At 42.5% G+C, this 25,269-nt stretch overlaps 1 protein-coding gene across 1 annotated transcript; it reads right to left on the bottom strand.

The window, feature by feature from the left end:
- LOC119231587 (cyclin-dependent kinase 12-like) lies at positions 1–20,292 on the bottom strand. Its single transcript, XM_037493290.2, is given in 6 exon segments — positions 1–218; positions 2,440–2,579; positions 4,116–4,292; positions 13,883–13,915; positions 13,917–14,765; positions 19,193–20,292. Coding segments are annotated over 6 exon segments (2,466 nt in total). The 5' UTR covers positions 20,242–20,292.
- Positions 20,293–25,269: the final 4,977 nt, after the last annotated feature.

Genomic DNA, 25,269 nt, shown 5'->3' with positions numbered 1-25,269 from the left:
TTAAGATGTACTAATCATCCTACAGAAAGGTGGTTCTTTGCTGGTACCTTTGTCCTTCTTGAAATCCAGAGCATCTTGTTTATCGGTGACAATTTCCTTCATGTTAACAACACTTCGATGGATTAGTTGACGCAGGATTTTGATCTCACGAATGGCTGTGATTGGGAAGCCCTCTTTCTCATTGTCCAGTCTCACCTTCTTTAGAGCCACTAGCTCGCCTGTCACAACAAATTCAAGCAATTATTAGTATTGGTTAGCATTTTCTAGCCATCATTGTGACCCTGCTCTAAAGACAAATTTAGGGCCTCCCCGGTAGCGCAGCGGTTGAGCGCTGGGTTGCAAAGCTGCCCACAGCCTCTGCAGCGCCGGTTCGATCCCCGGCTGCTCCCCGGCCATCGGAGAGGATCCCACATGGCGCGCGCAGACCTCTCCTGCCTCCTGCTGCTCCCCTCAGCAGTGTACTTCGGTCCTTCTGCCTGCTCTGCTCCCGGCTCTGGCTCTGGTGAATTCTCTCACCCTCCCGTGCTTCTGACTGTACACAGTGCTTGTATGTATGTATGTATCAATCAATCAATAAATAAATAAATCTAAAAAAAAATCAAAAAAAAAAAAGACAAATTTACTGCCTACTTTATGCTATATCCCACATACCTCTATTTAAAAAAAAAAAAATTCCTATGTTCTCTTTATCTTTGATTTTAAGACTTGAAATTTTAATTCAATACAATTAGGCCCGGGCCTCCCTGGTGGTGCAAGGGGTTAAGTCTCAGCACTATGAAGCTATCAGCAACCACTGCAGCATGAGTTTGCTCCCCGACCAAGAAGCAAATCCACATGGCCCAGCAGACCTCTCCTGTCAGCAATGTATTTCAGTCAATCTGCCTGTTTGCTCCCCGCTCTGTCTCTGGTGAATTCTGTCACCCCCCCCCCAACACTCCCCACACTTTTGGCCTATACCTCAGCTCTTGCATGCATAAATAAAATAAATCTTAAAAAAAAATTCAATCAGGCCTAAAACTTTTGGACTACTAAAATGCATCAATAAAAATAAAATAAAATAAAATAAAATAAAATAAAATAAAAATAAAATGCACCATTAAGAAGGGAAGGGAATGGGGGGGGGGGAACAAAGCAATCATATTTCAACTACTTCATTTTATCTTTAAGAACTGACACCTCTATCAAGCAGAGAACCTATAAATTTTATCTTTTTTCTGTTTTTCCGCAAGCAATCATGAAACATTTACAGTGGACAACAACAACAAAACAGAAATAGGGCCTCCCTAGCGGCCTCAGGGGTTAAGTCTCAGTGCTACCAAGGCAAAGGCCCACTATGCACATGGCTCAACAGACTTCTCCTGTCTTGCCTGCTGCTCCCCTAAGCAGTGTATTTCACTAGATCCACCTGTTCTGCTCCCCAATCTGTCTCCGATGAATCCTCTCAACCCACCTCCCCCACATATCTGGCCTGTCTCCCCAGTCTTCTACACAAAAATAAATAAAATCAGGCCTCCCTGGTGGCACAGGTAGTTGAGCGCTGCACTGTGAAGCTGTCTGCAGCCTCTGCAGCATGCGTTCAATCCTGCCAGCCGGGGAGAAACCCACATGGAGTGGACATCTTCTCACCATCCCGCGCATCTGGCCTGTACCCCGGTTCTTGTATAAATAATAATAAAACAATCTTAAAAAAATATAAATAAAATAGGGCTTCCCCTGGTGGCGCAGCAGTTGAGCGCTGGCTGGCGAAGCTGCCTGCAGCCTCTGCAGTGCCAGTTCGATCCCCGGCTGCTGGTGAGGGTCTCCCACATGGCAGGCAGTGACCTCTCCTGCCGGCCTGCTGCTCCCCTCAGCAGTGTATTACGTTCCATCTGCCTGTTCTGTTTCTCGCTCTGGCTCGGTTGAATTCTCTCACCCTCTCGCACTTCTGACTGTACCCAGTGCTTGTATAAATAAATCTTTAAATATAAATAAAATCTTTTAAAGATTTATTTATTTATTTATACAAGAACTGGGGTACAGGCCAGATGTGCGGGAGAGTGAGAAGATTCACCAGAGGCAGACTGGGGAACAGAACAGCAGACTGATGGAATACACTGCTGCAGGGAGCAGCGGGCGAGACAGGAGAGGTCTGCCACACCATGTGGGTATCTTGCCAACCAGGATCGAACTGCACTGCAGAGGGTGTGGACAGCTTCACAGTGTGGCACTCAACCGCCTGCTACCAGGGGAGGCCCAAAAATAAACAAGATCTTCAAAAAAAAAAAAGTAATATATAGCAGAAAACAATTATGCTGTGCTTTTTGAAAATTTAGTCTATTTAGTAACTTCAGGAGACAGAACTGAAACACAAAAATTTACTTTCGCTAATTCTACTTAAGATGTTATTAGTATTGCTAAATTTTTATATTTCTAACATACAGAATTCTAAGCAGTATTTACCTGTGTCTTTGTCCTTGGCTTTATATACTTGGCCATAGGTTCCTTCTCCAATAATCCCAATAATATCAAACTTGTCCACACAACGTTTTCCCCAGTCGCTTTCTGTTTGTCTTCTTTCTCCATAACGAGGACAACAAATTCTAAGAGGCAAAACAAAAATAAAATTTAAAAGTTATTTTAAAAAATTAAGTCTATTCAGGGGCCTCCCTGGTGGCTCAGGGGTTAAAGATACAGGGCTATCAAGATATCCACAGCCACTGCAGCACAAGTTCAATCCCCGGCCAAGGAGTTGACCCACTTTGCACAGCAGACCTCTCCTATCTTGCCCACTGCTCCCCTCAGCAGTGTATCGCAGTAGATTTGCCTGTTCTGCTCCCCACTCTGTCTGTGGTGAATCCTCTCACCCTTGACACCTCTTGCCTACACTCCAGATTTCTTGTATGTATAAATAAATAAACCTTAAAAAAAAATTAGGGCTTCCCTGGTGGCACAGGAGTTAAAGACAAAGTGGCTAGCAAGCTATCGCCACTACTACAGCACACGTTTGATCCCTGGTTGGCCAAGGAGCAACCCATATGGTGGAGCAGACCTCTCCTATCTCACCCACTGCTCCCCTCAGCAGTGTATTTCAGCAGATCTGCCCGTTCTGCTCCCCACTTTCTCTGGTGAATACTCTCACCCCTCCCCCACATCACTCCTCTGGTCTACACCCCAGTTCTATGCATAAATAAATCTTTAAAAAAAATTAAGTCTATTCAAAGATGAAAAGAGAATTCTTTTATGATGAATTCTTTGGCTCTTGATTCTTTCATCTTTCTTTATTGAAAAGGCAGGAATCAATAGTATAAAAAGAATAGTTTAGACCATTTCTCACAGTGGCTAAGACACGGATATTTGTCTTTAGGAAGAAATAAGATCAAATAATAGATCTGCTACTTACTTTCTGACTTCTATTAAGTATTGCTTTCCTCAGCTACGAACTGGGGAAAGAAACTCTACATCATAGGGCTACTATGAGAATAAAATCTAAAACCCTGGGAATGACACATGATCAATAAATATTTTATTGAGAGGAATGCGAACAACCGAAAAGGTTAAGCCAAATTTATGTGGTTTAAGGGGGGGTGGGAAATGCCACATCTATTAATTTTTCATTTATTGATACATTATGTACATTTCATATTATATACATGGTTGACACATCCCGACTAAATGGATTTTTTTCTTCTTTAATATTCTATTACAAACTAAAAAAATAGGAAGGAATCAAGAGCTCGTGATATATTTGGTTGTAGAAAATTTTTGTTTTCCTGAAAAACAGTTGGATCTCTAAATTCCGCTTATGCAGGGGTCTCCCTAGTGGTTCAGGGGTTAAAGTCTCAGCGCTATCAAGCTATCACCAGCAGCTGCTAGCCACTGCCAGTCACTGCAGCCTGAGTTTGATCCCTAGCCAGGGAGCTGACCCACATGGCGCAGCAGACCTCTCCTGTCTCACCCACTGCTCCCCTCAACAGTGTATTTCAGTCAATCTGCCTGTTCTGCTCCCCACTCTATCTCTGGTGAATCCTCTCACCCCCCCCCGCATCTCTGGCCTGTGCCCCAGTTCTTGTATGCATAAATAAATAAATAAACAAACAAACAAATAAATAAAAGAACAGGTCCCTCCAAAAACTCACTTTGGTCTCTTTTTATATGGGTGCTGAGGTGGTGTGCTTGACTTTGGTTCTGGAGATTCTGGGGGAGACGGATCCCCACCAGGGAGCTCAGGAGGGAGAGGGAGGTCTGTGAGTAAGTGACGTGTCCTTTGTTCCTTCTCTTTCTTTACAGGTTTTGAAGGAAGAGTTTCTCTTGGACTAAACAATAGAAAGGAAGAAAAGAAAAGATCACAACTAAAGAATATGCACATAAAACTTTTTAAAGCTTATATAGTAGACTACACCTATTCAAGGAGAGTATATTCCAAGACCTCCAACAGATGCCTGAAACTGCAGATAGTACTGACTTTTATATATGCTATGTGTTCTCCTATATGTACATATCCATAGTAAAGGTTAACTTATAAGTTAGGTGCAGTAAGAGACTAACAACAGTAATAATATAGAACCTTTATATAATAAAATTTTTGTGAATGTGGTCTCTACCAAAATCTTATAGTAAATATTATCTCCCAATAGTGGTAAAGGGGGATATTTCTATAATGTCTGCTGATTACAAGGATTTCAAGAGAAAAAAAGCCTTTAACTTAAGGAAATAGAACATAGCACAGTAAAACTTACCTGGACTCTGCAAAAAGAATCTATATTAAAGAGACAATTAAAACTTTGGGGTATTATTTGTAGCTCCAGTAACAACATGTTCTCTAATGTCCTTCCTAAGCTCCTATTAGTATTTTCATTGAGATGAAATGAAATACAGGAAGCCATCATTTTAAATTCACAAAGCAGCACTGCAACTCACTGGAGTTCACCAAATCTGTGTTTTTCCACTGGGTAGTCCCCTTACCTTCTTTCACATGCAGAAAATTTCTGCACTCCTTTCTCCCGGCAAGGTCCTTCAACTGGTCTTTTTACTAATGGAGGCCTTTCCCCATTCCACCCCTTTCACCACCTAAGGCCCTCTTATTCAGATCTCAATTTAAAATGTATTTTTCGGGCCTCCCCTGGTGGCGCAGCGGTTGAGTACTGGGCTGAGAAGCTGCCCGCAGCCTCTGCAGCGCCGGTTCAATCCCCGGCCACTGGCGAGGGCCCCACATGGCGCGACAGACCTCTCTTGCCGTGCCCGCTGCTCCCCTCGGCAGTGTATTTCTTTGTCAGTGTGCCTGTTCTGTTCCCTGCTCTAGCTCTGGTGAATCCTCTCACCCTCCCACGCTTCTGACTATACCCAGTGCTTGTGTAAATAAATAAATAAATCTTTAAAAAAATAATAAAAATAAAAAAATAGAATGTATTTTCCTCTAATGAGAAGCAAGCCTTTTCTAACCCTTGACTTGATAAGATCATCTGTGGTATTATTTAAAACTTTTCTTTAATAGCCCTTTCACTATCAAAATAGCTGTCCATGGGGCCTTCCCCGTGGTGCAGCAGGTTGAGCCCAGCACTGTAAAAGCTGAGCACAGTGCTGTGAAGCTGTCCACAGCCTCTGCAGCGCCGGTTCGATTCCAGGCCGGCCAGGAAGATTCCCACATGGAGTGGCAGACCTTTCCTGTCTCACCCGCTGCTCCCCTTGGCAGTGTATTTCAGTCTTTCTGCCTGTTCTACTCCCTGCTCTGTCTTTGGTGAATTCTCTCACTGTCCCGCGCCCCCAGCCTGTACCCCCAGTGCTTGTATAAATAAATAAATCTTAAAAAAAAAAAACCCATACTAGACAGTAAGTCCTTTTTATACCATCACAGTATAAAAATGTTAAGAAGAATCTTGGGATTCTACCCACACCAGGAGCCTACTCCATTTTTTTGACAAGTAGATATATAAAAAAAGTATACTCTTTGCATGAATATTTCTATTATAGAAGAACAAAGAATAGATTTATCCCTTACAACGTATATATTTTTTTTTTTTTACAACGTATATTTTAAAAGTATACTACTACCGGGCCTCCCCGGTGGCGCAGCGGGTTGAGCACTGGGTTGCGAAGCTGCCCGCGTCTTCTGTGGCGCCGGTTCGATCCCCAGCTGCTCCCCGGCCACCGGAGGAGGGTCCCACATGGCGCGCAGACCTCTCCTGCCGCCCGCTGCTCCCCTCAGCAGTGTACTTCGGTCCTTCTGCCTGCTCTGCTCCCCGCTCTGGCTCTGGTGAATTCTCCCACCCTCCCGCGCTTCTGACTGTACCCAGTGCATGTATAAACAAAACAAACAAACAAATAAATAAATAAAACATGCCTCTATTTAAAAAAAAAAAAAAAAGTATACTACTACCCTTTTTTGTGTCCAATCTCAAAACCTACTACTTCTTACCAATTTTTATCATTTTATTTTTTTTTTTTAAAAGATTTATTTATTTATTTATACAAGCACTGGGTACAGTCAGAAGTGCGGGAGGGTGAGAGAATTCACCAGAGCCAGAGCAGGGAGCAGAGGGCGGCAGGTGAGGTCTGCGCGCCATGTGGGACCCTCCTCTGGTGGCCGGGGAGCAGCCGGGGATCGAACCGGCGCTGCAGAGGCTGCGGGCAGCTTCCCAACCCAGCGCTCAACCGCTGCGCCACCGGGGAGGCCCCAATTTTTATCATTTTAATCTCTTGTAAATAAGACAGTACAATTAGTTTGTACCACATCATTTGGAGTACAAAATGATCCTCTGAAACTTTGTGGTGAATCTTGTAGAGATGAACACACCACATATTTATCATTTGCACTAAGATTTTTCTATCTTTGGAAGAAAGCCTACTGCCGGAAAACTCAAGTCAGGGTGTAGTATAAATTCTAAAAATTTCTCTAGTTTTTAAAACATTCAGAGAAAGAAAATTCCTAATTTCTCAATTACTAATGTCCATTTCAATTCCTCATGATTTTCAGAGGCATCATTTTGTACTCCACAGTCTATGTTGGTTCTGAGTGAGGTAGTATAAACTAATCTAGATTTGATTGTACTGTCTGATTTCAAGAGATTAAAATGATATAAAAATTGGTAAGAAGTAGTAGCTTTTGAGTCTGCTTTACTAGACTCAAAGTATCTAAATTCTCTCACCATCTTTTCATTTCAGTTCAATTTATGTTTTATATTTAGGGTTTACTGTACAGTTTTAAATATAGTACAGTTCGCTGTGAAAATGTGTATTGCCCCTGAAAAGTTACATTTTAGCACATTTATTACAAGAAAGAACGTGGTTTTGGTAGGAGATAGACTACCAGTTTAGGGCACACAATTTGAATAGAGGTCAAATCCTGTTTCAACAAATACCAATGTATCAAAAACATGGAAATAGGGGCCTCCCCGGTGGCGCAGCGGTTGAGCGCTGGGTTGCGTAGCAGCCCGCGGCCTCTGCGGCGTCGGTTCGATTCCCCGGCTGCTCCCCGGCCACCGGAGGAGGGTCCCACATGGCGCGCAGACCTCTCCTGCCGCCCGCTGCTCCCCTCAGCAGTGTACTTCTCTCCTTCTGCCTGCTCTGCTCCCTGCTCTGGCTCTGGTGAATTCTCTCACCCTCCGGCGCTTCTGACTGTACCCAGTGCATGTATAAACAAAACAAACAAACAAATAAATAAAAAAAAAATGCCTCTATTTAAAAAAAAAAAAAAAATTAAAAAAAAAAAAAACATGGAAATAATGATGCGGCATAAAATTGCAATGCTTAACAATATTATGGCCTCTAATCTTTAGTGTACTGTCAAGTAGTAAAATATAGCTCTACACAGTGCTGAGACATATGGTAGATGCAGAGACAATCAAACACAGGGAAACAGATGCTGAACATTTAAGTCATTACATGAAGATTCAATATCAGAAAGTGCTTATCTACTTATCAATAATACTGATACCTCATTTATAGCTGAAGGTGAGTTCACATGTGGCTGCATAATATTCATGTATAATAATTTTTAAAAGTTGTCAAGTTCTAGGCCTGCCCTAGGATTTTACTAAGATGAAATAAAACAGGATATAATAAAATATATAGTATTTATAAATATATATTATAAATATTATAAAATATATTATTATATTTTAGAATATGGATAGTCTATAGTCTATGGAATTTAGTTTATAGACACAATTTAGTTTATAGGCACCTCTAATAAGTCCTTATTGTTAATAAAGAATATAAAATGACATGAACTATTTAACAAGAAAATTAGTTTTTTTTTTTTTTTTTTAAAGATTTATTTATTTATGCATATAAGAGCTGGGGCACAGGCCAGAGTTGCGGGGTGGGGGGGAGGGGTGACAGGATTCACCAGAGACAGAGTGGGGAACAGAACAGGCAGACCGACTGAAATACACTGCTGAGGGGAGCAGCGGGCAAGACAGGAGAGGTCTGCCTCGCCAAGTAGGCTTCTCCCTGGCCGGCCAGGGATCGAACGTGTGCTGCAGAGGCTGCAGACTGCTTCACAGTGTGATGCTTAACCCCCTGCACCACTAGAGAAGCCCCAGAAAATTAGTTTCTTGATAGATAATTTTCAGGGCCTTCCTAGTGCCTTAAGGGGTTAAGCACAGCACCATGAAGCTATCCACAGCCTCTGCAGCACAAGTTTGATCCCCAGCAGGTTAGGGAGCTACCCACATGGGGCAGCAGACCCCTCCTGTCTTGCTTGCTGCTCCCCTCAGCAGTGTATTTCAGTAGATCTGCTTGTTCTGCTCCTCATTCTGTCGCTGGTGAATCCTCTCACCACCCCCTCCTCTGGCCTATACCCCAGTTTTTGTATGCATAAATAAATAAATCTTTTAAAAAAGGTAATTTTCAAATTATAACAATATAAACTATTTCAAATGTGATTATTTATCCCCTCCACTTGAAGCAGGTCACTTAAAAAGTGATTTATTTTTATAAACAGATTCTATTGAAAATTTGAGTTGAATTCATAAAAAACGGGAACCACACATTTTAGTAACAAAATCCTAAATCAAATCTGAGTGCTCACACAGATCCTTTCTTTTTTATACAAAGCTCAATACTTTATAAAGATATAAACTTAAAGGATAACATACTCTAAAATCATATAAACTCAAAATGAACCAGGTTATCCAAAAAACAGACAAAATTTAAAAAACCCTATGTAGTTAACTGAAATCTTAAAGAAGAGCATATAGATGATCTCCTTAAAAGCAGGAGATCCCCATGAATAGCTATGTTCATGAAGAATGTACTATATCAAGTGGGTGAATCGGTACCCACCTTTGCTACTTGAAACCAAAAACTGCAAACCATGAATGAAGAAGGCTTTGACCATTAGTTAAATTCACTCCTGCACTGATACCTAGGTTAATACACTCCTCCCCTAAATATATATGATTGAAGGGAATTTCATTCTTATCCCAAAAGAAAACAAACACTCAAGTTTTACATCATCCATGTGTCAACTCACTTCTTTTTTTTTTAAGATTTATCTATTTATACAAGAATAGGTACAGGTCAGAGGCGCAGGAGGGTGAGAGAATTCACCAGAAAGAGTGGAGAGCAGAACAGGCAGATGGACCGAAGACACTGCTGAAGGGAGCAGGTGAGGCAGAAGAGGTCTGCCACACCATGTGGGTTTCTCCCTGGCTGGCCGGGAATCGAACCTGTGCTACAGAGGCTGTGGACAGCTACACAGCGCAGCGCTCAATCCGCTGTGCCACCGGGGAGCCCCTCAACTCATTTAACTACATGACCTGTGTAATTTCACATAAGCCCTAACCCTGACTCCTCCACACAGTTTTACTTATTCAAATAACCAATATTCACTGACTGCATTCTGTGTTCTACTGATACGGTCAAAGAACTATAGCACTATAATACAAAGATGAATCACATTCTTAAGATTAAAGATGCTGCAGTCTCACATGAGAAAACAGAAAGGAAATGTGAGTTTCATATGCAAATTTCAGATTTCTTCCTGAAAATGTTTCTTAAATCAAAATTATATTTTGGGGCCTCCCAGGTGGCGCAGTGGTTTAGCGCTGGGCTGTGAGGCTGCCCACAGCCTCTGAGGCGCCAGTTCGATCCCTGGCCACCGGTGAGGGTCCCACATGGTGCGCAGACCTATCCTGCCTCGCCCGCTGCGCCCCTCAGCAATGTCTTCGGTCCTTCTGCCTGTTCTGCTCCTCGCTCTGGCTCTGGTGAATTCTCTCACCCTCCCGCACATCTGACTGTACCCAGTGCTTATATAAATAAATAAATAAAATCTTTAAAAAAAAATTATTTTTTTGCCTCCCTGGTGGCGCAAGGGGTTAAGACACAGCCTATGGAGCTGTCTGCAGCCACTGCAGTATGAGTTTGATCCCCGGCCAGGGAGCTACCTACATGGCGCAGCAGACCTCTCCTAACTCGCCTGCTGCTCCCGCAGCAGTGTGCTTTGGTCAATCTGCCTGTTCTGTTCCCACTGTCTCTGGTGAATCCTCTCACCACCCGCGCCTCTGGCCTGTATCCCAGTTCTTGTATGCATAAATAAATAAGTCATTAAAAAAAAAAAAAACCTGATCGTGAAAGAATCTTCATATCTATTTAACAGTTCAGATTAAGTATCAGTGAAAAACATCTGATAATAATCATACATTTAAAAATAATTACATTAAAAAGTTTTGCCTACTTCTCTCTTAGACACACTCTTAAAGACAGCCACAAATACTCCAATACTAAATAGCCTTATTTTACCCCTTTATGCCAAATTTGAAAGACAGAAATCACTATGTGCCTTTTATCAAAATCACTCTATCTCTAGAAATCTGCACACTGCACTGATACACAGTAGATAGGTTCAATAGTTATTTAGTAAGCCAAGTAAACATTTCAAAATTAGGATTTTTTAGCCACACTGTTAGTTTTCTAACCACTATGTAAACTAATATTTACATGATTTTTCTCTAGGTAGATAATGATCAACTATTTCTTTTTTCTTTTTTTTTTAAATATTTTTTTTTTAAGATTTATTTATTTATGCATACAAGAACAGGGTTACAGGCCAGAGGTGTGTGTGTGGGGGGGTGGTGATAGGATTCACCAGAGACAGAGTCGGGAACAGAACAGGCAGACTGAATGAAATACACTGTTGAGGGGAGCAGTGGGCAGGTCAGGAGAGGTCTGCTGCGCCATATGGGTTGCTCCCTGGCTGGGGATCAAACGTGCTGTAGTGGGTACGGTCAGCCTCATAGGTTGTGACTTAACCTCTTGCGCCACCAGGGAGGCCCAAGATTTATTTATTTATTCATATAAGAGCTGGGGTACAGGCCAGAGGTTTGGGGGTGGTGAGAGGATTCACCAGAGACAGAGTGGGGAGCAGAACAGGCAGACTGACTGAAGTACACTGCTGAGGGAAGCAGTGGGAGAGACAGGAGAGATCTGTTTCGCCATATGGGTTGCTCCTGGCTGGCCGAGAATCGAACTCATGCTGCAGTGGCTGCAGATAGCTTCATAGGTTGTGTCTTAACCCTTGCGCCAGCAGGGAGCCCCAACTATTTCTTTTTTCAACAAGAAGTATAAAAACACATTGCTTTTATCTGTGATGTGTATATTGTGTACTTCAAATTTTTCTACATAAAATACAAGTTCTATTTATTATGCTCAAACTGTGGTAGAAATTCATGAATAAGTATTAGAACATGTGGAATTTTTCTTTAAAATCTAGATTTACCACTGATTAATAATGGAGCCATTAGGGCCTCCCTGGTGGCGCAAGGGGTTAAGACGCAACCCATGAAGCAATCCGCAGCTACTGCAGCATGAGTTCAATGCCCGGCCAGGGAGCAACCCACATGGCGCAGCAGAATTCTCCTGGCTCACCCAGTGCTCCCCTCAGCAGTGTATTTCAGTCAGTCTGCCTGATCTGTTCCCCCCTCTGTCTCTGGTGAATCTTCTCACCCCCCACACCACCGGCCTGTACCCCAGTTCTTGTATGAATAAATAAATCTTTAAAAAAAAAAATGGAGCCATTAAATTTTGTGTGTGCGTGTAGAACTGCTGTGTAGGCCAGAGGTGTGGAGGGTTAAGAAGACTCACCAGAGACAGTGGGGAACAGAGCAGTGGATTTACTGAAATACACTGCTGAGGGGAGCAGTGAGTGAGACAAGAGGTCCGCTGTGTCATATGTGGGTTAGATTAGTTCCCTGGCCAGGGACTCCACTAAGACCACAGTGATGACAGCGCTGAGACTTAACCCATAGGCAAACAGAGGCCCCAAAATAGTTTTTTAAGATTTATTTATTCATGCATAGAAGAACCGGGGTACAGGCCAGATGCGCAGGAGGGTGAGAGGATTCCCCAGAGACAAAAGCAGGGAACAGAACAGGCAGACTGACTGAAATACACTGCTGAGGGGAGTAGCGGATGAAAGGAGAGGCCTGCCGTGCCATGTGGGATTCTCACTGGCCGGCTGGGATCAAACCCGAGCCGCGGACGCTGTGGACAGTTTCACAGCATTGCACTCAACCGCCTGCGCCACCAGGGGAGGCCCCCCAAATATTTTTTAATATATCTAATGCACTTGCATCTTAAAAGGCACAGAGGGTAATCTGGAAAAATAAAGACCTAAAGGATTTAAATGTATCACAGTTCATACTACTGATGTCACCTAAAAAGTACGAAGGTTTGGAAATTGATCTGGAATGAAAGATAAGTGGTACTTATTTTCATTCTTACAATGAAAGTTTGTCAGAAAAATAAAACTCGGGGCTTTCCTGGTGGCACTAGGTTAAGCACCGTGCTATGAAGCAATCTACAGCCTCTGCAGCACGAATTTGATTCCCGGCCCGCCAGGGAGCAACCCATATAGCGCAGATCTCTCCTGACTCGCCTGCTGCTCCCCTCAGCAGTGTATTTCAGTACATCTGCCTGTTCTGCTCCCCACTCTGTCTCTGGTGAATCCTCTCACACATACCCCATCTCTGGCCTGTACCCCAGCTCTTGTATGCATAAATAAATTTTTTTAAAAAAGAAAACTCATATCCTAGAGAACAAGAGGGCAGGATCTCAACAGAAAAAAAACAGTAACACAAAGACTGACACCTCATGTAATTGCTAAAGCTTGTTTGCTAACAGATACCTGCCTAGCTAGTTCTGCCAAGAAATTAAATATATTTCTTAATGCCTTCCATAAAGATTCATGCTTCACAATCATTTCAGTTCTCAATACTCAGAGGACTCATTAAAATTAGAGTTCTTACCATCATCCCATTGTGAATTTATATTCTAATTAGCAAAGATTCTACGTATTGTTCTTTTCCTTCCTACAGGAGAATTTTTTTTTTTTAAAGCATCAATTTTCAAAATAAACCTTTCTCCTGGATCTGGAGGAAAAAAACAACTAGGAAAATTATTCAGATGATTATTGATATTATACTATTACACTGATTTTTTTTTAGGTGATGACACTGCTGTGATTATACAGGAAAAATGTTGTTAGGAGAGACATGCTGAAGTAATCAGAAGTAAAGGGTCATGATAACTAAGGTAGCAAAAAGCTAACAACTGGTTCATTCTGGGAGAAGAGTGTAAGGGTATTGTTCTTTTAATTTTTCTACACCTATTACAATATTCAACATAAAATTCAGGGAGAAAAATGCTACTGATTCTTAGAAACCTGAATAAAAATTAGCCTTACCAATAAACTTGTAAGAAAATGTGTTACTAGGCCTCAAAACTCTCTCCCCAAGTAACATCATAACTGAAGTTTTCCACTGAAAATCAAACATCAAAGGCATTTCCTATTCATGAAAGCAATCTAACAGCCATGCATCAGAGAAGTTTTAACAAAATTTGAAAACAGAAATGTATTACACTTAGATCAAGAGGGTTAGGTTTTTCAGTTAACTATGACACTTACCTATCCATGTCATCATCTCCAGGTAATAAGGGGGAGAGGTAAAGGAGGCAATGTTGAAGTTTTTAGGTGTGGAATAGCAGCTGTTACAGATACTTGAGTCTTCACAGAAACCTGTACAGGGGGCTGAGAATTTGCCTGAGAGGACAGAGTAGATGTCCTTGGATGAGCAGAAGGGGGTACAGTTGAAGTACTAGAAGCAAGAACCTGACTAAATGCTGGCTGGGGAGGAGGCAGAGGTGGTTGCTGTGGGATAGCTGGTAGCGGAGGCAAAGGTGGCAAAGGGGGTGTCTGAGGTGGAGGAGTAGTAGTTGGTAATGGAGGTGGAGGAGAAGTAACTGTGGGGAGAGGAGGAGGGATCTCCTTTTCTGATGTTTCTGTCTCTTTTGGAGCAACAATCTCCTCTTTCAATGCTATGGGTTTAGAGTCTCTTGTTCCCTGTGCTTTCAAATCTTTAGGAACAGGTTGCTTTTCGGAGTTCTCATCCAACTTTATTTTCCCTGTATCTAAAGAATTTTTGACCTCTGTGTTTACATGTGTTACATTCACCAGTTCAGTATCTGGGGCAGATTTCTCCAATTTTACACCTCTGGAGAACTTTTTATACTCCGAGCCTAAATCCTTAGCCTCTACTGAACTGTTCTCTTTTCTAGGCAAGAATATAGGTGACCCCTTGGATTCTTTTCCATCCATTTTTGCTGCTGCTGCAGCTGCTGCTCTTTCCTTTTTTTTTCTACTGAGTTCAGCTCCCAAGCTGGAGTTCAATGGAAGCCTGACAGGTGAGATACTGGAATGTCGACTGCGTGACCCGGATCGCTTCTTTTTACTATGAGAAGATGAGTGTCTTGAATATGCTGGACTTCTACTTCTAGACTTCATGGATTTCCTATTGGAAAAAGAAAAAGGCAAGAAGATAAATGCAGGCAACAGTGAAAAAAATGGATAGGTTACTGCAACATGGAGGAAAATAGATCAGTAAAACAAAAATATGGAGAACTGTCAACTTAAAAAAACTTCTTGAGTAATTTAGCAATCTTAAAAATAGATTAGGTACCATCAAATAATAATGTATCACTACCAGTTCCCTAATTGAGTCATTAACTATAACAGGTGTACCACAGTGAAGTAAGATGTTAATGAAAAGGGAAACTGGATGCAAGAGCATTTAACAACTCCGTACAGTCTTCACAAAGTTTCTGTAAATCTAAAATTACAAAAAATATTTTAAAATATTTTAGAAGGAACTAAATCCTGAAAAACATATTTGAATCATGTAACACTAAAAATATTCTCCACTGAAGGAAGATATTGATTTTTTCCCCACACTAGTAAATACCCATATTTGTGATGATTACTTTTAATGTTTTATCTCTGATCAAGTGAAAACAGTGACACTGTACACTAAAAGTGAGTTATAGCAATCAAGGAGTTAAAACTAACAAGCTTAACCAAAACCTAATTTCTTTTTAAAGCTCTTACTTTTATTTTTTAATTTTTTAAGATTTATTTATGCATACAAGAGCTGGGGTACAGGCCAGAGGTGTAGGGGTGAGAGGATTCAAGAGACAGAGTGAGAAACAGAACAGATAGACTGACTGAAATACACTGCTGAGGGGAGCAGCGGGCAAGCCAGGAGAGGTCTGCTGCGCCATGTGGGTTGCTCCCTGGACGGCCAGGGTATAGAACTCATGCTGCAGAGGCTGCGGAGAGCTTCACAGGTTGCATTTTAACCCCTTGCGCCACCAGGGAGGCCCCTAATTTTTTTTTTTTAACTAGGGAGCTATTTAATGGACAGATCTCAGGACAAGATTATGTTCCTCAGTTTATAATTAAGTTATGCCTATACTAAACTAACCCCCAAAATATAAGACTCTCAAACTAAGAAACTGTCCTACCAAAATAATTAAAATTCCTCAAAAACATGATGGCCTTTGGAGCTTTCTCTATGAAATGATTTCCAATCAAGTTTTTAGGAATTCATAAAGCAACGTACTACTGCATGTTCAATTCACTTTCTTAATTAGCAAGGGAAACATTGGGAAGTGAAGTTTGGGACTCTATGAAACATATTATTCTAAATTGAAACCAAACCCTCACTGATTATTTTTCACTTACTAATAAAGCCACCAGTTTTTTCTCAGTGTGAGAAAAAAAGTAACATTAAAAGTGTGTGACTAGACAAAATGTGATCTGCTCAGTAGTCTAAAACAAATTGTTCACATTCCAGATCTTCAGTATCTCCCTTTATCTTTGATGACTGATTGGTTAAAACTGACATGAATCAAATGTGTTTCCAAAAAATAATAAGGAAGGCCTCCCCTGGTGGCGCAGGCAGTGGCTGTGAAGCCATCGCAGCCTGTGCAGCACCGGTTTGATCCCAGCTGGCCAGAGAGAATCCCACATGGCGCAGCAGACCTCTCCTGCCTTGCCCGCTGCTCCCTTCAGCAGTGTATTTCAGTCAGTCGGCCTGCTCGTTCCCCACTGTCTCTGGTGAATCCTCTCACCCTCCTGCGAGTCTGACCTGTACCCAGTGCTGTATAAATAAATAAATAAATCTTTAAAAAAAAAAAAAAAAAAAAAGGAAGGATGTGTAGGGGACAACAACTCAGATGATGGTAGTCATGGTTTTCTTATACCTGTACTATTTTTTCAAAATTTCCTAAAAAAAAAAAAAAGTTATATTAAAGTCATTATAGGAATCAAATAACTTAAAACAACAATAACAACATGTATATATGAATACAAGGAAAGAATATTGATGTAGCTAAATGGATTTACCACATATCCACTTACCTTTAAGGAAGTTAAAACTTATCTTGTAAATAATAACTTTAATAAGGTGATTTTTTTTTCCTGATTGAATTAAAGCCAGGATAAAATAAACATCCTATCCCAGAATAACTTCTAACCTTAAAAATCCCAAACACTAAGTAATGTCAGAGGCCATTTTCTATAAACCATTGTTCTACCATCTTTCGATGTGACTAAATCTTCCTAAGGATCTCTGCTACAAATCCTTTAACTTCTGAACAGAAGACTACTGTCAATAAGAATGTTTGGATGGCCATATGCTTGTGGCATTTTTAATGACAGAAATGTTACATTTGAGGTCCAGATTCACTGTTCAAAAAAAAAAGGCAAGGGAGGGAGAGGAGACAATAAATAGGTAAATACAGACAAAAAATTTGTCTTCAATAACATGTATTTTCTCCTGAATTGTTTGGTCCTATACATTTGAAATGAAATTTCTACCACTAATCATTACTAATTTGGTGGACACAAAGATTTTCTGCTAAAGCATTTTCAATCTCTTAAAACAATGTTGCTTATTCAATTTTTACTGTTCTCAAGGGAAAAGAGAATACCATAGGAGCTATATGTTTCTCTACTCTGACTGTAAAAAATTGTAGTTACTGTTTTTTAGAATTCCAATAAATGAGGAAAAATCTGTAATGCATACATACAAACATATAATGCTTTTTATAAGCCCATGAAAAATGTGGATATGAATCTGGGATTATGCAGTATTTATATTGTGCTTTATACTATCATATTGGGTCCCCAATTCTTTCCTTATTTTCACCGTTACTGCTCTGGCTCTGGCACCAATTAAGTGAGTATAGGAAGAGAGAACTTGAGAAATGAACCCAAAAAGAATCATGCAAAGCAGCAGTTCTTACTGAAACTCCTATTTTTTAGCTTCAATGCACTTCTGTCTTCCTAAACCCCCACAACAGTAAAAATGCTCAGAATAGCCTCAGTATAACTAGTCCCTCAAAAAAACAATTTTCTAAGAATATTTCTTAGATTTCTTTTAAAAACTAAGGAAGTTTACAAATGGCACACTTAGGAATTACTCATTTCACTGAATATAAATTTTACCCCTCAAACCTCTGGAAAAATTTGAACTCTAGCTAATGGCATACATGCTTAAGTATTTACAGTGAATGAAGTATACTGATGTCTGCAACTTGCTTTAAGATGACTCAAAACAAAAGATAGACTGATGGATTTAACATAAATTGCAAATATTAACTGTAGAATCTATATGGTACATACATGGGTCTTCATTACAATCTTTTACCTTTTCTAAGCTTGAAAAATTATAAAAAAATGGGACAGAGTTGGGAAGGGAAGACTAAGGAACTTCAGAGTCTGACATCTAGGAATGCTGAAACCTGATGAATTCAAAATAGTTCATAGATAATTAAACTTTAAGTAAACAAAAATTACTCACATGACATATAAAAGACATGGATGGATTTTTTTCAAATTAACATAGTTTCTCCACTAGAGTTTAACATTTTCCTCACAGAATTTACTAACAGGCTCCAGGTGTCAGTCACTGTGCTGTGCGTGTCATAGTTGCTTATTCATCCTCACATCAACTCTAGAAGTAGACAGTTATTATTCTTATCTTACACATGAAGAAACTCAGGCATGGATAAATTAAATTTTTTGCCCAAAGTCACAAAGCAAAATTAGAATTCCACTCAGGTGTAACCCCAAAGCCATGTTCTGCTTTGTGGACAGAGAGGAGTATATCTCATCATCCAGAAACAAGAAGTTTTCTGTAGATAATTTACTCTAACAACTAACGTGCCTTTCTTGCAAAAATAGCACAGTGACGGTACTATTACCATTTAATTTTGAGAGAAAAATTCTGAAAATTGGCAGTACTCATAGGGCAGGCCAATGGCAATGCTGTAAGGAAAACCCAATTATCCTTGGAACCAATTTCTGCATCAAAAGGGAAAAAGGAGAGCCAGTTAAATTTCCATGAGCAATAACAGCTCAAAGTCTCTTACATGGTATCAAAATATCATCAATCACAAAGTAAGCTTTGACATTTAGCGACTTAGTGGGCAGCACAAATGGTATGTGACTTAAGCAAGCAGCTCGGATAAAATACAGCTGAAAATCTGTGATTTCCTACCTCTCCAATTAGGGCCATTGAAATCTAAAGACCAAGGTGATTTTAAAAATTGAAAACAAAGCAACAGAAAAGCCAGACAAGCTCTGCCAAGCAGCAGGGCTCCATGCCCTCGGGAAGCAGGAGCCCATTCCTCCTCACACATGAGCTGACAAGTGAGGAGCCCGCCACTGTAAAGCACCTACCTGTAGCAGTTTTAGGCACGTGAACTCTCCACTTGTCCACTTCTGGGGTAAGAGCTCGGACTCACCTACTTGAATGCCTAGCCTACTGAGTGTTCCAGTCAATGACGAACACCGGGGGCTCAACAAAAGGCTGCCGTGCCCAACAGCCAGCTCCTCGCAACCCACCCAAGGAAAAGACCTTCGGCAAATGCTCACCTGGGGAGTGGACTCCGACTCAGAGACCGTTTGCTCATGAAAGGGCTGCTGGAGCGCCTGCGGCCGTAGGGACTGGGCGATCTCCCACTGTAAGAGCCGCTCCTTTCGTAGCTGGACGACCGCCTCCGACTGTAGGGGCTCACAGACCTCTGCCGTCGGCTGTAAGGGCTGGGTGACCGCGTGCTGGACTGGTAGGCGGACGGCTCCTTGTACGGTGGGCTAATGGACTGCCTTCTTGAGGTACCCCCAGGGCTCTTCTTGTAAGAGTCGTAGTTGCTAGAGGTGTGAGATCTTGGAGGACTGAGGTCATAATCTTGGCCGTAAGAAGCTCCTGAGGGGCTATCATCTTGCTTGGGGCTGACAGACCATTTCCTGTGAGGACTCCTGGACCTCCGTTTCGGGCTGTCCACGGTTTTGTAACTTTTGGGTGTTTCCCTTTTCCGATGACTTTTACTCCGGTCTTTGTGCCCAGACTTCACCTCGCGTTCCTTTCGGGTCTTCTCCTTATGCAGTTTGGATGACCTGGATTCCTTGATGCTGCTGCTTTTGGAGATCTGCGCCTTCCCGTACTCGTCATTCTCCTCATTTGAACGCTTTGAACTTCCTGATATCCGGTCCTTCATCGATCCTGACTTGCTGGAGACTTCCTGGTTTTTTTCCTTCTCGGTCTGCTTAGTTTTTAGTAAGTCCCGGGAACGTCTGTGCTGGTGGTGACGATGTTTGTGCAGGCGGTCACTCCGCTCAGTTCCACGACGTTCATCGTTTTCCCTCCTGTCTAACTTGAAGGCCATGTCGTCAGAAAAGGTATCGGAATCAGAGCTGATGTCATCATACTCCACCAAAGGTTTGATAACTGTACCCAAAGGTGCTGCTTCGGGAGTCATCAATCCCATGTCTTTGGAGTGCTTGGACTTATGCCGCTTATGCTTCGATACCAAGCGGTGACGCTCCCTGCTGTTCGAGCTGCCACCTCCCGATGACGGCTGCAAAGTTCCAGAAGCTCCTCCACTCCCGTCCTTCTTGCCCCCATGTCTCTCTGGATTGGGCATTCCCTTTCCTCTGGCCTCAAAAAGGGGAAAAAGTTCCCCAGCACTCCAAAAAGTAACCCCCACCCACCCCCCCCAACCCCAACCCCACGCCTACCAAAGCGCCCCTAAAAGGGGGTGGGGAGGGAAGGGACGGTAGTCCAGGCTCCTCCTCCCTCCCGACTCCTCAGCACCCTCCTACATGAGGTAGGGGTGAAGGAGCCAGACAAGAAATGAGAGTTCCTCAGCAGTGGAGTTGCGAGACAACGGGTAGCTGCTCAAGTCTGCTTCCTCCCTCCGCCGGCCGAGCCAATCCTCAGGCCCCGGCGTCGGGAAGGTCGAGGAAGTAGGAAGCCGACCGCCCGGGGCTGTGGGGCCCGACTCTGGCTCTGGGGCCCTGTGAGGACTTCGCGGGCCCTTCCCCTACCCGGTAGCCCGGCTCGGGGCGGCTTCCTGTCGCGGGGTCCCGCAGCCTAGGTGCCTCAGGCCCCCTTTGTCCCTCGCTTCTGAGGGAGCCCCTTTTCTTGCCACCGCCTCACCTCAATAGCTCACACACTCGCTCCCTCACAGACTCACAGTCACACACTAGGTTAAACCGAAACGGCACTTGGAGAAGGGGGGGAGGGGGCAATCCCAGGAATTACCGCGAGAACACGCCGGGTTCTCGCGGTATTTGGGCTTCTCGTTCGCCTCTCGTCACTGCTTGATGAAAACAACGCGAGAACAACTCTCGCGCAAGAAACGCATTCCGCCAGATTCTCGCGATAAGATATTTGCTCCCTATTTGAGCAAAGCTTTATTGAAATAGTACGGTTTTTTTATTCAAAACTTTATTGATAACTCTTTAAACAAATACACCCAGGCTCCAGCACATACTGTATTTGATTACGACTCTTTCACCATTGAGGAAAATATTGTGAACAGGACAGAGCGGAGGTAGTGACATTTCAGCCCAAGTCTCAGTATTAGCAATGCTTCCCCATTTATATGGCCGTGCATTATCTCTAATTCTCTTATCACCCTGCGCAACATGACCTTCGTCCCTGTTCTATAGATAAACCCTGACTAAGAAGGAAAATAACTTACTCTGCGAAACAAAGCTAGTCCAGCAAGTGTCAAAGAAAAGATTCAAATCCATGTTTGACGCTAAACACATCCTGTGGAACTGCTCATGACTCTGCTTAAAATCTAAAAACCTAAAAGCTCATCATCACCTACTGATATCATCCATGGCCCTCTGGTATCATTTAGCCTTTCCTCTTCACACAGAAGATTATAACTGTGAATAAGAAACACATTCATGTACAAAAAAAGAAAAGAAAAGATTATCTTATTACTGCCCCTCATTTTTACTTTTTCAAAACTCCTTTACACATATTAATTCACCACCACCCACTGAGATAGGAAACAAAGATACAGAGAAGTGCCTTGTCTATTCTTCTTCCTTCTTCAATTTCACGTGAGATTTTAAGGCCCCTTTCTGTATAATAGTGGCCACTCAGGGTCCTCAAGTGGAATGTACGCAATATATTAATATCACAAATATCCGGTGATAAATACCTTAAGAATGATGCAGGGCTCTGCAGAGACTCTAAAGAAAGTTGGGGGAGTTAATAGAAAGTTTTATGGAAGTGGGGCATTGGAGTAGGGCCAGGAAGAGAAGACAAGTTGTATAGGTGAAGATGGAAACATTTAGTCAGTAAATTAGGGACAGGAAAACTTTCTGAATGAGAGCAGGAGAATCCACTTTTGAAATCACTCCTTGAAAATGTTCTTGCAGATTTGGATGGGTAACCCCCTCCCAAAAAAGTTTGTTACCTAAATTTTTGAGTCCAAAAATCTTGTATAAAACTGAAAAAGGTAAGTTTTTCACAACCTTTCAATCATCTATAGATAAATTAATGCTAGCAAGAAAAAAGGAGAACATTAGGTACTGGAATTCATGTATGATACTCTTCATTGACGCAAGAGGGCCTGGATGTAAAAGGTCCCACACTGTCTGATATGTAAACAGATGACATGAGATGTATGAACCGATTAAATGAAGTGACTGACTCATCTTAATAAACACTGGCATGAGATCAGCAAAATTACTGACTTTTTTCTCTTATAATGACATTTGTAGTTTGGAAATCATAGTAATTTAACAATTTTTGTGTATTTTTTTAAAGATTTATTTATTTATGCAACAATAGCTGGGGTGCAGGCCAGAGATGCGAGGGGTGAGAGTACTCACCAGAGACAGAGTGAGGAACAGAATAGGCAGACTGACTGAAATACACTGCTGAGGGGAGCAGCAGGCAAGTCAGGAGAGGTCTGCTGCGCCATGTGGTTGCTACCTGGCCAGCCAGGGATCAAACTCATACTGTCGAGGCTGTGTATTGCTTCATAGTACGGTGCTTAACCTAACCTTGTGCCACCAGGGAGGCCCGTAAGTATGATTTTAGCAGACATTTTTTTCAGAATCTTTAAATCAGGTGAGTCCATTAGGGATTGGGGTGGTGGCCTCCCTGGTGGATCAAGGGGTTAAGTCTCAGCACTATGAAGCTATCTATAGCACTAGTTCGATCCCCTGCCAAGGATCTAACCCACATGGTGAAGCAGACCTCTCCTGTCTTGCCTGCCACTCCCCTCAGCAGTGTGTTCAATGTGCCTATTCTGCTCCCCACTCTGTCGCTGGTGAATCCTCTCACCACCCCGCACCTCTGGCCTACACCCCAGCTTTTGTGTGCAAAATAAATAAATCTTAAAAAAAAAGGGTTGGGGTGGTGTTTGGTGTTTTCATGTTTATATTGCCAACTCCAAAAATATTAAAATCAGGACTCCATGGATAGTTGTTGAATTAATTTGTTCTTTACAGAGGACACAGAATTTTATTTATTTTATTATTATTTTTTTAAATTTGTTTATTTTATTTATACCAGCACTGAGTATAGTCAGAAGCGCGGGAGGGTGAGAGAATTCACCAGACCCAGAGTGGGGAACAGAACAGGCCGACTGACAAAATACACTGCTGAGGGGGAGCAGCAGGCTAGTTAGGGGAGGTCTGCGCGCCATGTGGGACCCTCGCCCAGTGGCCAGGGATCGAACCGGCACTGCAGCAGCTGTGGGTAGCTTCGCAACCCAGCACTCAACCACTGCGCCACCGGGGAGGCCCTGTGAAATTTTTCAAAAATGAACTAATTGTGAAAATTTTCACTTTGATAAATGCTCCCTGAACTTCATTAACTTAAGGTTGTAAGAATTAGATTATATAGTATTTATAGCATACTTTTTAAAAAAGAAAACATTTATTTTTGTGTAGAGGACCTGGGGTGTAGGCCAGAGGTGTTGGTGGGGGGGATGATTCACCAGAGACAGAGTCGGGAGAAGAACAGGCAGATTTTCTTAAGTACACTGCTAAGAGAAGCAGCAGGCAAGACAGGAGAGGTCTGCTGCGCCATGTGGGTTAGCTTCCTGGCTGGGGATTGAAACTCAGGCCATAGAGGTGATAGTGCTGAGACTTAACCCCAGGCAGGCCCCTGTGTTTACGACATACTTTTTTTTTTAATATTTAAAAAGCAGGTTTATTAGGGAAAGGGACAGAAAAGTAAAAGACACTTGTATAGACACAAGCAGGCAGGAAGAGCTGCCCCAAAAGGGACAGGTTTGCTAAGAGAGGACTTCATGGTTGCAGGTGCAGGCTTGAGGCCCTAAAGAAAAGTTTTAAATAATACCACTGATGATCTTATCAAGTCAAAGGTTAGAAAAGGCTTGCTTCTCATTAGAGGAAAGTACATTTAAATTGAGATCTGAATAAGAGGGCCTTAGGTGGTGAAAGGGGTGGAATGGGGAAAGGCCTTCCATTAGTTAAAAAGACCAGTTGAAGGCCCTTGTGGGAAGAAAGTGTTATAGGACAGGGAGAGGGGCAGCCCAAACCCTGCAAACCTGCCTATTTTATGTAGGGTTCTGCCATCCGCCGCATCAACACAAAACATATGAGACTTTAATGGGAAGGAACTTTAATACAACTAGGAAACAATACAGGTAAGGCAGAGTCTAGTTTCTAAATGAAGCACCCAAAGTTACCCGTCTCCTCGTGGGTAAAAGTCCATCCATATGGGATTGCCCAGAGCAAGGCCCCAAAGCCTGCCACAAGTCTAAAGCATCTTCCAGTGGGGACCCACAGAAAAGGGTCAAAAACTACCAGACAAACCCGGAAGGAAAAGAGCAAAATCAACATCAAAATAAAAGCTGCCATTGTCACCTCCCCACGGGTCTCACCCACATCTGTGCCCCCAGTCCACGACCAAAAGACAAGCGCAGTTTCTTCACGTGTCTCTAGGCTTCTCGCGCCTCCTCCAGGTCTCCTGGCTCCATCCTGTTTCCTTCCTCAGTCTCTTCTGCAGCTTCTCCTCTTCCTGCTCAGCTCCACCCTCCCTTGGGTGGGGCAGGGAACCTCCCCCTTTCCTGGGGACCACCCTGTTACAATCCCCCCTTTTAATTTTTATTCCACCATATCTATGGTGGCACAGAAAATTTTCTGCATATGAAAGAAGGGGATTACCAAGGGGAAAAGAACACAGTCTAGCAAGGCTTATAGGACCAAGTACAGTGCTAAGTAGAGGAGATTCCAAAATGAATTTCTGCACCAAGAAACTCAGTGTAGTTGTAACAGGGTGGTCCCCAGGAAAGGGGGAGGTTCCCTGCCCCACCCAAGGGAGGGTGGAGCTGAGCAAGAAGAGGAAAAGCTGCAGAAGAGACTGAGGAAGGAGGCAGGATGGAGCCTAGAGACACGTGAAGAAGCTGCGCTTGTCTTTTGGTCGTGGACAGGGTGACACAGATGTGGGTGAGACCCATGGGGAGGTGACAGTGTCAGCTTTTATTTTGATGTTGATTTTGCTCTTTTCCTTCCGGCCTTGTCTGGTAGTTTCTGACCCTTTTCTGTGGGTCCCCACTGGAAGATGCTTAGACTTGTGGCAGGCTTTGGGGCCTTGCTCTGGGCCAATCCCATATGGATGGACTTTACCCACAAGGGGATGGGTAACTTTGGGTGCTTCATTTAAAAACTAG

The sequence above is a fragment of the Talpa occidentalis genome, unplaced genomic scaffold (genome assembly GCF_014898055.3).
Source record: "Talpa occidentalis isolate TD23 unplaced genomic scaffold, MPIMG_talOcc4v2.1 talOcc4.7, whole genome shotgun sequence".
NCBI classification, from domain to species: Eukaryota; Metazoa; Chordata; class Mammalia; order Eulipotyphla; family Talpidae; genus Talpa; species Talpa occidentalis.
The sequence above is the reverse complement of the archived record's forward strand: the minus strand, read 5'-3'. Positions and strand labels throughout refer to the sequence as shown.